General features: G+C 48.1%; 2 protein-coding genes across 3 annotated transcripts; one reads left to right on the top strand and one right to left on the bottom strand.

Annotated features, from left to right (window-relative positions):
* Positions 1–992: 992 nt before the first annotated feature.
* Positions 993–8,865, bottom strand: SEC61B (SEC61 translocon subunit beta). The gene is made up of 4 exons (XM_080940306.1): positions 8,746–8,865; positions 8,506–8,603; positions 3,905–4,006; positions 993–1,240 (listed from the first exon to the last, which is right to left on the bottom strand). The coding sequence occupies exons 1-4, from the start codon at positions 8,746–8,748 to the stop codon at positions 1,153–1,155; spliced, it is 291 nt and encodes a 96-aa protein (XP_080796432.1). The 5' UTR covers positions 8,749–8,865; the 3' UTR covers positions 993–1,152.
* Positions 8,866–9,213: 348 nt separating this feature from the next.
* On the top strand, positions 9,214–12,526 carry ALG2 (ALG2 alpha-1,3/1,6-mannosyltransferase; the record flags this gene model as incomplete). Of its 2 annotated transcripts, none has more annotated exons than XM_080940334.1 (2): positions 9,214–9,561; positions 11,026–12,526. In XM_080940334.1, the coding sequence occupies 2 exons, from the start codon at positions 9,214–9,216 to the stop codon at positions 11,923–11,925; spliced, it is 1,248 nt and encodes a 415-aa protein (XP_080796460.1). In that variant the 3' UTR covers positions 11,926–12,526. The 2 variants fall into 2 exon arrangements, with proteins under 2 accessions (XP_080796460.1, XP_080796461.1); XM_080940335.1 differs by having other exon boundaries at positions 9,225–9,561; positions 11,099–12,526.
* Between the last annotated feature and the right edge of the window lie 485 nt (positions 12,527–13,011).

Below are 13,011 nucleotides of genomic sequence, written 5' to 3' on the forward strand. Positions count from 1 at the left end.
CAGGAACTAAACTTAGATCGTCAGCAGGCACTTTGCCCTACCTGGGCCAGCCAGCCAGCCCTGTGACCTGTTTTACACATGTAAAACTTACACAGGTCTTCACCACTGATCTTGCTGGACAGTCGGTCCCTTCTTCCCTTCTGTCTGAGCATCCCTGTGTGGAGCCTGATTGCTGGACCACCCTGTTGGGGTGACCCCCAGAACAGCAACGCTCTTTGTACTCAGTGGGTATCGAAGGTGAAGACAAACCCCAATCCTTACTTTTGGACACAATTATTTGGACGGTAGTATAAAAGTGCTGTCTCGCTCCTATTACAAAACTTTAACCAATAAATCCAATTTCTCAAATTAGTCCTTTCACTGCGGATTTAAAAGGAGAGATCAGTGGGCCGAAATACTGGAGGGATACCTGGAGAAGAAGCAAACAATTGCCTGTGATTTTAGACACAAAGAACTGAATGAGCCAGGCCTGTGCGAGGGGTGGAGACAGGAGCATGGCAGGCAGTTCCAAGAGTCTGGGCTTCACAGGGAGACCCCATCTCAAAAAAAGAAAAAAACAAAACAAAAGAACAGAGTATGCAGGCGCCTCAGCCAAGACTCCTGGCTTCTCATTTCCTTGACTCTTACCCTCGGCACCAGCTGCCTCTCCACAGATCCCTGATGGTTATCCAAGGCACACTTCTTGAAAACCAAGTCCCCAAATGACAATCACCAGCACAGAAATACCTTGGGAAAGCATGCCAAGGCCAATTAGAGCATCTTGGATGCGAGTGACTACATGGCTGTCACTTGTAGAGAAAGACCTCCATGAGGAGACCACCCACTCACCCACTGGTAACCTAGGGCAGAGACTGGGGGCAAGCACAACCACCCACCCACCCACTGGTAACCTAGGGCAGAGACTGGGGGCACGCACAACCACCCACCCACCCACTGGTAACCTAGGGCAGAGACTGGGGGCACGCACAAGAGAGCATCACAGTCAGTTTCCATACAAAGCAATTCCCAAGTTTATTAGCCATAGAAAAAACTGATTTCTCAAATCAATTCTTATTCTCTGTAAAATACACGTGAACACAAATCACTACTTTTGGTCCAAGATGTGTTGGTTTTTTTCCTTCTTCCTCAGATGACAGGCGGCTGCAGCCAGACCTACGAGCGCGTGTACTTGCCCCAAATGTGCAGCATGAATACGGAAGCGATGAACAGAAGACTCATCACCAGCACGGGGACAGGGCCACTGGGAATGAGAACAGAAGCCATGCTTACTTACTTCAGTCACAGGTGCTCTAAACAGGGCATCGGGGGGACCCTGTTTATACCACCCAAGGGGATTCTGCTGAAACACATCACATTCTACACAAAGGAAACCATCCGATGTCCAAAGATAATTCCTCAGACATGCTAATTTTATGTGCTTAATGTGTTCTTCAATAAAAAGAAAAATTTCCCAAACTCTTATGTGCAAAAACTCTATTTACAAACCCTCTCAAATTAACATTAAGACAACCTTTTCTGTCTCATTGCAGCGTATGATACACACAGATGGATTAGCACAGATGCTTTTGGATCTATGATGCCATTTAACCTGCACAAACTCATGCGTCTCGTGAGACAAGTATTAATCTCATGTCTACATAAGGAAACCTGAGGCTCAGAGCAATTTCTGCCTCAAAACACCCGGAATACAGAGGTTTGAAGCTCTCTGATTCCACCCATAAAGCTCATTTACCTTCCATAAGTTCTTGTTTCTTTTGCTTTGTTAAGACAAGGTCTCTATATAGACTGACTATCCTGGTGCTCACACTGAAACCAGGCTGGCCCTGAACTCGGAGGTCTGCCTGCCTCTGCCAGGCCTAGTGCTTGAACTAAAGGTGTGCACCACACCCAACAAATCTAATCTTAGCACCACATTCCAGGCACCGTGCACTAAACTGACTTGTATTCGAGGGCTTAGTGTAGGCTGGGAGCAGATTTCCCCCACCAGCCTTTCTTTGAATCAAATGCTGCCTTAAAGAACTGGCTTACGTGTCGGAATGGGAAGGCCTCTGAATGCACACAGCTGTGAACGTTTACTCTAAGCCTTGCCCACGCCAGGTCTGGAGAACTTGACAGATCTCACCTCACCTCCCAGATACAGCTGGGAAGCAGAGATCCCAGAAAAGGAACCCTTTACTCGTCAGGAAGGCCCCGGGGAGGCAGCAGTAGTGCCAGACTGGATCAGACTAGAAAATAATGCTATGGAGTCAAGGTCCTTGCAATTTCATTCTAGAGTTTGTACAATTCGAGTGAGAAGTTAAAATGGAGCTTCTCCCTCCCTGCCAGGCCCCACTGCTGACATCAGCCAGGGCAGAGCTGAGAGTCCAGCTCTCTGAGAGGCATGGAGGACGCCTGACACTCACAAGCTTGCCTGGGCCTCATTCCTTCCCTTCACGTCTGTCTCCCCATCTGTAACGAGGTTACTACAGCACCCGTCTCAGAGCTGCACACACACAAGCCAGGTGGGTTCTCAGAAAGCAACATCAGCAACCTGAAAATCTTCCAAAATCCCCAAGAGTCAAGAATAAGCTCAAAGGTGCTGGTGGACAGATCTGTAGGTAGGAATTCTCAGACTTGGTTAGGATAGTGCTTATAAAACTTCAAGAGACAGTTTCCTCCAGTTCCTGGGGGTCCTGGAGCACCGCAGATGAAGGACTGGAAGGGCAGGCATGAGCCAGATTTGCTCACACAAGGGTTTCTCACCTTTCTGAGAAATTTAAAATAAGTTCCAGGGCCACTAGAAAGAGCAAGGAAATACAGGGCTGCTCCTCCAACACTAAGAAAATCACCAAAGTCTGTCAGAACACCGCCAGCTCACACCCCCTCAGCTGAAGAAATGCTTTATAAAAATATTCTTACAAGCTGACAAGGACACTAGCCAGACCTGGGCACATGCACCTATAGTCTCGGTGCTCAGCTAGGAGGCTGAGGTATAAAGAAGGTAAGTTCCAGACTAGTCTGGCTACATTGTAAGCCCCCCCCCCCCAATAAATGAATTAAACCAAATCCCAAAAGTTATAGGGAAATCTTCATAAAATAAATCTGTAATGTAAGCCAAATCAATGAAGCTAACTGAATTTTTGTCTCCTTTTCTACCAGACGGGCAGTTGAGGACGGTGTGGGCCCCAATTGTGAGGTCCGCTCTGCCTCCTACCATTTGTCTGAGTTCCTTCCTCACTGCCTCTGAGACTCCTCATCTGCAAAATGGCACAGCTCTTACCTCAGGAAGGCCAGTCAGATCAAACAGAAAAGATACTACAGCAATCACTACACACAGGAGAGACCTGCTGTTGTGACCACCATCCCTTATCCACAGGGTTCAGTCAGGAACAGTAAAAAAGGGAGCTATGGTACCGGACTGCCTGGCCTAAGAGGTAAGTAAGTGGGGCACAGGACAGTTTCCTGCCAGGTCACCTCTCCCCGGAGAGTGAGGCATTCACCCACCTGGTCACCTGCCACCCTCCCACCTCGAGGAAGCCCGGGAACTTTGGGTAACACAACATAATGGGAACTTTCCATTAGGCAATAATAGTATCAGCTTCTGGCTCACCCAATCCCTACGCAAATGCCCCTCCCTGGATGTGCGGTGTGGGGCAGGAGCACCAAATAAAGATCGATTTTCTCTAACTAAGCAGCTTCCCTCCAGGTTGTGGTGTCTGTCATTTATCCTAACACAGCGACAGGAGGCACCTTCTGTTTGATCACCCCCAGAAAGCTGTCCTTCGGCACCCTAACCTGTCCATCAGCTGATGAGCAGGCAAGCTGGACCCGGCCACCTGACACAAACGCAGCTGCGGGGCATTATGTCAGAGGCAGCTCCACACCCCGGTCACCCGGGCACACACAAGTCCACTCCGAGACTTACACTTTGAGCCCTGGGGAATCCTCTGTGTAGAACCGCCACATGCCCCCAGTCCCTGCAGAGGTGGTGCGGCCTGCGCTCCGGGTTCCACAGCTGGCATTTTTTCTGCAAGAGATTTAAAAAATATATATATATATGTATATATATATGTATGTATGTATGTATGTATGTATGTATGTATGTATGTATGTATATAGTAGTTTTTCTCAGCAATCCTTTTAATAACATAATACATGCTCCTACTATACAGGCTTTCATGGAAAAAAAAAAAAAAAAAGAGCAAGCTGTAAGACCTTTTTTACTAGCACAAACCTCTGCCTCTCTGATCTGATGGTCTAGGGACTGAGCACACTACCTGTCATGTGCTTTCTCAGTGGACACTGTGCCTCAGTGTGTCTTCTATGAAATAACCCCTATCTATATGCCCTTAATTTATGATTTCATCCTGAAAGGATGGTTTAAAATCTGCACCTGCTGCAGAATTAAGAAAAGACACTGAACTGTGATCCTATCACGGTCCTCAACATGAAGAACACACAACAAACGAGCTGTTCTGACATATCGATCAGTCTTGGAGAAGAGCAAGACGTAAAAAGATATCGATCAGTCTTGGAGAAGAGCAAGACGTAAAAAGCCAACATCTACAACCCAAACATGGTGGCAGGTGCGGAGCCATCAAGGCAGACAAAGCAGAACAAAGACGCGGACTCTCCTAGCAACTATGCTCCTGAGGGACGGGGCATTGCCCAACCCTGTGCTAGAGTAACCAAGCATGGGCCCAAGCACTGGGTGACAGAAGATCTTCCAAAAGAAATCTTCAGCCGTATCATGCCAGAAGTATTTAGGTGTGAGAAAGAATGTCCTGTCCTACCAAATCCCATCCATTCTTGTGTGGGAGCTGCTGATTCCTGAGCAGGCCTAAAGCCCACATCACCCCATCATCGTTTTGGCATGAAATTCTGAATGCAGACATGCTGTCTATAGCCTAGGGAGCTCATCCTGCCACACGTGTGGAAGATTAGAGCCTTGGTCCCAGGCTGACTCCAACTGTGCCCATGACAACTCTGAAGTTAGTCAGTACTCACGGTCTGAGTCTCCCCTGCTACTGAAGGACATTTCAGATACGTTAGTTATGGGCTACAGTAGCCGGAAACACACAACTCTATGTGTGACGGCTTCTGTGGGAACGCTGTGAACAGCAAAAATGACGTGTGGGGTGTGCAGGGTTCTGGTGCTCGTCTCTAACCTGGCATCTCCTGTTTATAAAACAGTGTCCACACGGGACGTTATCACCTGAGCCATAACTAACCACCATGAGCTTGCCACTCTCCTGGATTTAGTTCTCTTCAAAGCTGGAATTTCAAGACCTCTACAGAAACCAGTAGGATCTGTTGTTGTTACTTCTGGCAGTGGAGAGCAGGAATGTGAAAAGCAGGATGCACAGAAACACCAACTGTGCTCACACTACCCCTCATTTCCTTATCTGGGAAGCGAGCCGAGGTGCCTAACAGAGCCCACTTTAATCTCTTAACCTTCTTCCTGCACTTGTAACCAAAGTCTGTTCACGCTAACCATGTGCATGCTTTGCTCTACCGCTATGGCCGCTGGCATGTGCTGGAGCAACCCCAGCTCACTGACCCGCCTGTCCACTGACTGTTCCTTTTGCCGAGGAGGTCTATCCTCCCCCACCCCACCCCAGAGTGTCACTCACTCCAGTGCACTCATGGGTCCCTATGAGCCACACACCCTGAGCAGCCTATCCAAACTATCCACCCTCTTGCCCTGCACAGATTCCTTAATTTATTGCCTTCATCACTTCAAATTCCATAAGCTATGTTTGCCCTGGTTACTCACGGCCTCCACACTGGGAAGAAGCTCACAGAATGCAGACAAACCCCAGCTATCTTTTTGACTAGTACATTCTCCATGGTGAACCACGGCTCGGCATGACAGACCTTTACTTATTATTTCATAACTGTCTTAATATCCCTAATTATTGACCTTCTAATTTCCATCACTTCTGCAGGAACACACTTCAGTCTGTGGTCTCTAAGGTATCATCACTCCTTCTCAACCCTGTGGCGGCTTCCTTTCCCATTGTATTGTGCAGAGCAAGGGCTCCAACCCCAGCTTGACCTTAAGTTCCACACATTTCTTCTCTGAGGTCTATTACGACTGTCATTTCATTCAGAGAGAGGTAGAAATTACACACTACACAGCCCAGATATCACTAACCATAGCTTCAACTTCTCCAACAGCGATCACAAGTACCTAACCATCAATAAGTTTCTAGAATAAATTTTGTGCAGTCTGTGTATAGCTACACACTCACTAGCAGGAGGATGAACTTTGTACACGTCATACACATAGCCACTGGCTGTCTAGTTTTATGAGCCCTACAATACCAGAACCTAAAAGTGTCATCCTGATCCTTCATTTGTCACCTCACTTGTGCACTGGCTGTCTCATTTTCTTTTTTTTAATTATCCTTTGATAATCTCGTAATTAGGTACCCTGTGGTTCCCTAAGAACTATCAGATGGCCAAAACTCCTCGTGAACAAAGATCAATCCCCAAAGAACTATACACACCTATAAGAGTAGCCCCCCGAAATCTCTAAAATCCTAGCTAGCAACGAGAAGCACCCCAGACCCATACAATCTAAATTATAGCTCCAATATCCTATCCTGGAAGATCTCAGTGACAGAACATTCACAGTCACTCAGGATCACCTGACCACTTCTGAGTTCTATTCAAACGTCCTTCTCCCAGCTGCAATCTGCTGCACACGCGTTCACAGCACCTAGTTTACAGTGTAGATTTAGATTTTCCTACTGGAGAGAACAAGAAAAGTCCTTCACAGCCTCTTTGGCTGTTGTTTGTGTCGTGTTTTGTGGGCCTTGCTAGGGATCAAGCCTACAGCCTTAGACATACATTCTAGCCAATTCTCTATTACTGAGCCACCTACCCACAGCCTCCTCAGGCCTTCCTCTTCACATTCTCAAGGGTAGCTTTAAAGGTCTCCTTTGCATTTTCAAGGCCTACTCCTCTCTACAAAAAAAAAAACCTTACTAGTTGTTCTACAAATACAACAATATTGTGGCATGATTTAAGACAGGAGCTGGAAAAGAGGACTTGGGTGAATGTTCTGCCAAAGCAGAGATGAACATGTAGACATAAAAGTTGTACACTGGCTTAGTTAGAGTCTTACTGTTGTGCAGAGACACCATGACCAAGGCAACTCTTATAAGAACATCTAATTGGGCTGGCTTGCAGGTTTAGAGGTCCAGTCCATCATCATCAAGGCAGGAACATGGCAGCATCCAGGCAGGCATGGTGCAGGAGGAGCTGAGAGTTCTACATCTTCATCTGAAGGCTGCTAGTGGAAGACTGACTTCCAGGCAGCTAGGATGAGGGTCTTATAGCCCACACCCACAGTGACACACCTACTCCAACAAGGCCACGCCTTCTAATAATGCTACTCCCTGGGCCAAGCATATACAAACCATTGCAAATACTATTACAACTATAATCCCATAATCCTAGCACATGGGAGGTAAAGGCAGCATGATATAAATTCAACCCTAGGTTGTGTGAGGCTGTCTAAAAAGAAACTAAATAACTAAATAAATAGTTGAGAAGAGTCCAGACATAAAGAGGATAGTGAGCTCAGAAAACGGTAGTAAGTTCAGAATTGCTGGCTCACAGGAGGGAGAAAGTGAGGCCTGGGATCCCTCCGAAGGCCTCCTTTTTGAACAGGCACCACCAGAAACTTACAGAGAACCTAAGTGGAAGAGTAACAGCAGGCTGGAGGATGGACAGCAGTGGAATACAAAGTAGAAGACATTGAGGGCTAAGCTGGGTGGACAGAAATGGAGGCAGAAAAGTGGTGAGGTCTTCCTGTGAAGTCTGGCATATGACTGGACAGAGAAGACACACCAAATTTAAAAAGTATATGACTGCAGTTTCTGGATCTCTGTAACTAAGCAGTGACATTTAAAAATAAGGAGACGCTGAATGGAGAAATGGCTCAGAGGTTAAGAATACTTGTTGCTCCTGCAGAGCACCCCAGATGGGTCTCCAGTTCTCATATGGTGGCTCACAATCATTCATAACTGCAGTTCCAGGTGACTTCCAAGGGCACCAGGCAAGAACGTGATGCGCGCGCAAACACACACACACACACACACACAAAATAGATTTTAAAAGAAAGACACTCAGAGCTAGGATGGGGAACCAGGGTGGCAGACTGTTTTTTAAGACAAATTTGGTTAAACTGAGTGTGTATGGGACCTCCCGTTGGAAGACTGGAAGGTAAAGAAAGCCTCAGACACACCAGACTTATGCCAACGCTTTCCCTAAAGTTGTCCCTGATCCTAATTTAACTTATCTTTAACTAAAGTGGTGCGTGCATCTGATCAAGGAGAGGAAACCCACGCCTCCCCCCTAAAGGGCCTTTAACTAACTGGATGGCCACGTCAACTCTGGCTCACCCGGCCTCTATGAATCTTCCCATCCCGGAGTTCCTTTCAGCAACGCAAATTCATGAGCCCCTCACCTCTCCCAGCCATAGCAGGGTCGCCCCCCGACCCCCGAGCCACTTACCTCTGCCGGACAGTGGATCCCGCAGCCCGTGCGGCCACCGCTTTACTGGGAGAGCGCCCAGAGGAGCCCACGTTGGTGCCACTGGGCGTTGGACCCGGCTGCAGAGAGAAGCAGACAAACAGTGAACATCGCGGGTCCTTTTCACGTCCCCGACTCCACACCCACCCGAGAAGCTGGGAAGAGCAACGAGGTCCGGCAAAGGGAGGGAGACCAAGACAGGGGCTGGTGCGCCGGACGCACCATGCTGAAGTCTAAGAACCGTAGGTACGGGAGGCAGGAAGAGAGTAGCCGGGAAGTAGCACAGCACTCAGAACATTAGTAGAGACCGACTCTGACACCGCCCCCGGCCGGCTGGCAGGGTCTTCGCAGACTCTAGGATGCCTGGGCTGACTTATGATATGCCTGTAAAAATTATGCTGAGGACAACTGGGCTATGTGGAGGTACAGACCTCTCGCTTGATTTATTTAATTTATTAAGCGTCGTTCGTAAAGTCGAGCAGCACCAAATTGAAAGCTTTGGACAAGTTCACACGAGAAACTAAGTCAGGCATTTTATTAGCGCCCACAGACTTATCGATGATGTGTCCTAAACTGACGCAAGCGTAGTTGCGCTGGGTGGGCCTTCGGTGGCCAGCAGGGGCGGAGGGCGGAGCTTGCAGGAGCTATAGCAGAAGCTCGCGCGGAGAGCGCAGGCGCGGCTGATCTGCCATGGCCGAAAACCTGTACCGAGCCCGGTCCCGGGTTTACAGCCCATCCGTGCTGTTTCTGCACCCAGACATGGGTATAGGCGGTGCCGAGCGCCTAGTGCTGGACGCGGCGCTGGCGCTGCAGGAGTACGGCTGTCAGGTGAAGATATGGACCGCGCACTACGACCCCAACCACTGCTTCATCGAGACCCGCGAGCTGTCGGTGCAGTGCGCAGGGGACTGGCTGCCTCGCAGCCTGGGCTGGGGCGGCCGCGGCGCCGCCATCTGCTCCTACGTGCGCATGGTCTTCCTGGCGCTCTACGTGCTGTTTCTCTCCGGCGAGGAGTTCGACGTGGTGGTGTGCGACCAGGTGAGGCCGCCACCAGTTCTTGGTTGGGGGAGGGAATCTCTGTTCTAGGTTTTAGGAGCTGTCCAGCAGGAGTCCTCAGAGAGAGGACGGTCACCAGTTTTAGTATGGACCCTTTAAAAATGGCAGATCGTAGGGACATTTCTCCCCCGCCCCCTTCCTTTCGTTGAAGATCCTTGAGGTCGGGGACACATTTCTGCATTTTAAATGTTAAGCCTCTGGACTAAAATGATTGGATCCAGGTGGTTGCTGGCATTAAATATGTCGCCTTCCTTGTATCTGACTCTTCTCCGTTATTTCTATTGTCTCTGCATCCAGGTCGCATTCATCCCACCCTCTCCAGACTTCCTAATACCGCCATTAGCAGTGTCACGGATTGAAGTCAAGCTAAATGTATCAGTCCCCATTAAAACTTTAACGTGGTCCCCATTGGTTTTGAAGAAAAGACCAGTTATTTTGTCTGTTAATATGGAAGCCAGAGATGCCAATGTCAGGTATTTGTCTCAGCTAATGTCCACCTGAACATTGGAGTCAGGCTCTCTCACTGAACCTGGAACTGAGCTAGACTTTTGAACAGGTATGCACTGCCATACCCTGCATTCCTGGGGCCAACTCCTCGCCCCACCTTTTTTTTTTTTTAATTGATAATATTGACCCGGGAGTAAAAGTTCAACTAGGAAGTACAATGTGAAATTCCCTGTCCCCATCCTTGAGATGTCAACAGTGTGTTCTGCATCTTTCCAGAAATGCTGTGTGGCCACAGTATACGGGTCTGTTTCCTGCTACATCTTACTTGTACATTATTGGGATTCGGTTTACCTGCTGTTGGACACTTGGCTTTTGTCCTGCAGAAAACTGTGACATCTTATTGATATTCAAGATCCACATCAGTCTCTTGAGGGGCTGGAAAGTCCCCTTTATTGAAATACCCTGTAAATAACCCAGTCTTCCTTAAAAGACACTATCATTCCAGCCAGGTTTGAGGGGTGTGTGTGTTCCTAGGTGTGACACTAGATGTGACATCTCATACTGCATTTACTTCACTTCTTACACAGTCCTCTGAGGAAACTCCTGAGGGGTGGGAGAATCATTGCGGGAGGACCATTATAGGTCATGGAGTAGCTCGTTGTAAATGTCAGTGATAGTTTCCAGATTTTACTTCCGAGGGTGTCACTTTATTCTCCCACAATCTACTCGGCTACCCGGTGCTCTTACCTACAATGGATGCCGCTATGCACTAACCAAGCAGACAGGTGGAAATCGCCACAGTTGCCCCAGGGATTCTTTAAATATGATCCTGTGTTGCACGGAACCACCCTGAGGAAGCTGTATGTTCAGGTTAATGTAGACATTTGCCCAGACCCTATGAATTCAGAAATAACCGGTAGCTAGGGTATAACAGGAAAAGGATTGTGACCGTGGCGGTTGAGGTGACCAGTCCCTTACCTGCTGTTTTGCCTTGGTTAGGTATCTGCCTGCATCCCTGTGTTCAAACTGGCCAGACGGCGCAAGAGGGTCCTGTTTTACTGTCACTTCCCAGATCTGCTGCTTTCTCAGAGAAATTCAGCTCTGAAGAAGTTCTACAGGGCTCCCATCGACTGGATCGAGGAATACACCACAGGCATGGCGGATCGCATCTTGGTCAACAGCCAGTACACAGCTTCCGTCTTTAAGGAGACCTTCAAGACCCTGTCTCACAGAAATCCCGATGTGCTCTACCCATCTCTGAACATCGGCAGCTTTGACTTGGCCATTCCTGAGAAGATAGACGACCTAGTCCCCAAGGGAAAACAATTCCTGTTCCTCTCCATCAACCGATACGAAAGGAAGAAAAACCTGCCCCTGGCACTGAGCTCCCTTGTCCAGCTTCGTAATCGGCTGCCATCTCAAGAGTGGGAGAAGGTTCATCTGTTCATGGCGGGTGGTTATGACGACAGAGTCCTGGAGAACGTGGAGCACTATAAGGAGTTGAAGAAAATAGTCCGGGAGTCAGACCTTGAGCGGCACGTGACCTTCCTGCGGTCCTTCTCGGACAGACAGAAGATCTCACTCCTCCACGGCTGCTTGTGTGTGCTCTACACGCCAAGCAACGAGCACTTCGGCATCGTTCCTCTGGAGGCCATGTACATGCAGTGCCCGGTCATCGCCGTTAATTCCGGTGGGCCCTTGGAGTCTATTGTCCACAAGGTCACCGGGTTCCTGTGTGAGCCTGACCCGGTGCACTTCTCGGAAGCCATGGAGAAGTTCATCCACAAACCGTCCTTAAAAGCGACGATGGGCCTGGCTGGGAAAGCCAGGGTGGCCGAGAAGTTCTCCGCGGATGCGTTTGCAGATCAGCTCTACCAGTATGTCACCAAACTGGTGTAGTCAGGAGAGTACGGTGTAGGGTCTGCGGGCCACATGCGCTGCAATCCCTCTTACGGGTTGTAGAAGCGCCTTTGGAACCAAAAGAGGAAGAAAAAGCAAAGGAGCTAGAATCTAGTGCTAGCGAGATAGTTTTTTTTTTTAAGTAGACTGGAGTCTTGAATGTGAGCCACCTGTCACCACACCTACCTGTCATTTTCTGAAAATATTCTTAGTGCTGTAATCATTCCAAATCTCATCAGTATTTGTTGAAAGTTTGGTAGAAATCTGCTGCTAGCAGACTATTTTAATTCTATTTTTCTGGATTATTGTTCCTTTATATATAAAGGTCTAATCATCCAGTGCCTTAATTGGCTTTAGTGGTTTAGGTCTCACGGTTGTCATAGTCAGTTGGTTTGGCTCCAGAGTGTAATGGGAACGGAGCTCCTGTGGTTCCCATGCTCAGTTTACTTAAAGTGTTCTCTAGTGGCTGCTAGAAAACTTTTGTTGGAATTTTGGCTGGTTCCATTGTAATAGTGTTCAGTATTATTTATTGTTGTGTTTTGTGTCTTGTTTTTACTGCAACCTGACAATAAAAGATGTTTGGCATCGGAAGAGAACAGAACATTAGGTCTGGGCCCCGGTGCTCTGATTTTGTCTTGTTAAATAGTTCAGTTTATCTGAAGTCGGAAGACTGGGATGAACAAGATAGTTGACATGAAGGAATATCATCACACATTTTGACTTACTGTGTCAGAACTGCACATGCTTGGCCTTATTTCTTTGAGCTCATGGCAAAACATGCATTGAGGCAGAAAGCAAAGACAGAAAGGGTCCAGTATCCCTTTCTAGAAAATGTCCCTTGATGACCTGATTCTCTCCCACTAGCCCTCCAGCACTAAAAGCAAAAGTCCTGTCACCTCTCAGTAACAGTGTGGGCCAAGGACAGAGCCTTGGGCCACAGGCCTTTGGGAGCTGTCTTAGAGTTCCCTAGAATAACAGACAGCACTTACAGAATGGATTCCCAGAAGAATGACTTACAGGCTGTATCCAGCTAATCCAGCAATGAACAGAAAGTCCATAAATGTAATAGTCGTTTGGCCCACAAGG

The sequence above is a fragment of the Micromys minutus genome (genome assembly GCF_963924665.1).
Source record: "Micromys minutus genome assembly, chromosome: 28".
NCBI lineage: Eukaryota > Metazoa > Chordata > Mammalia > Rodentia > Muridae > Micromys > Micromys minutus.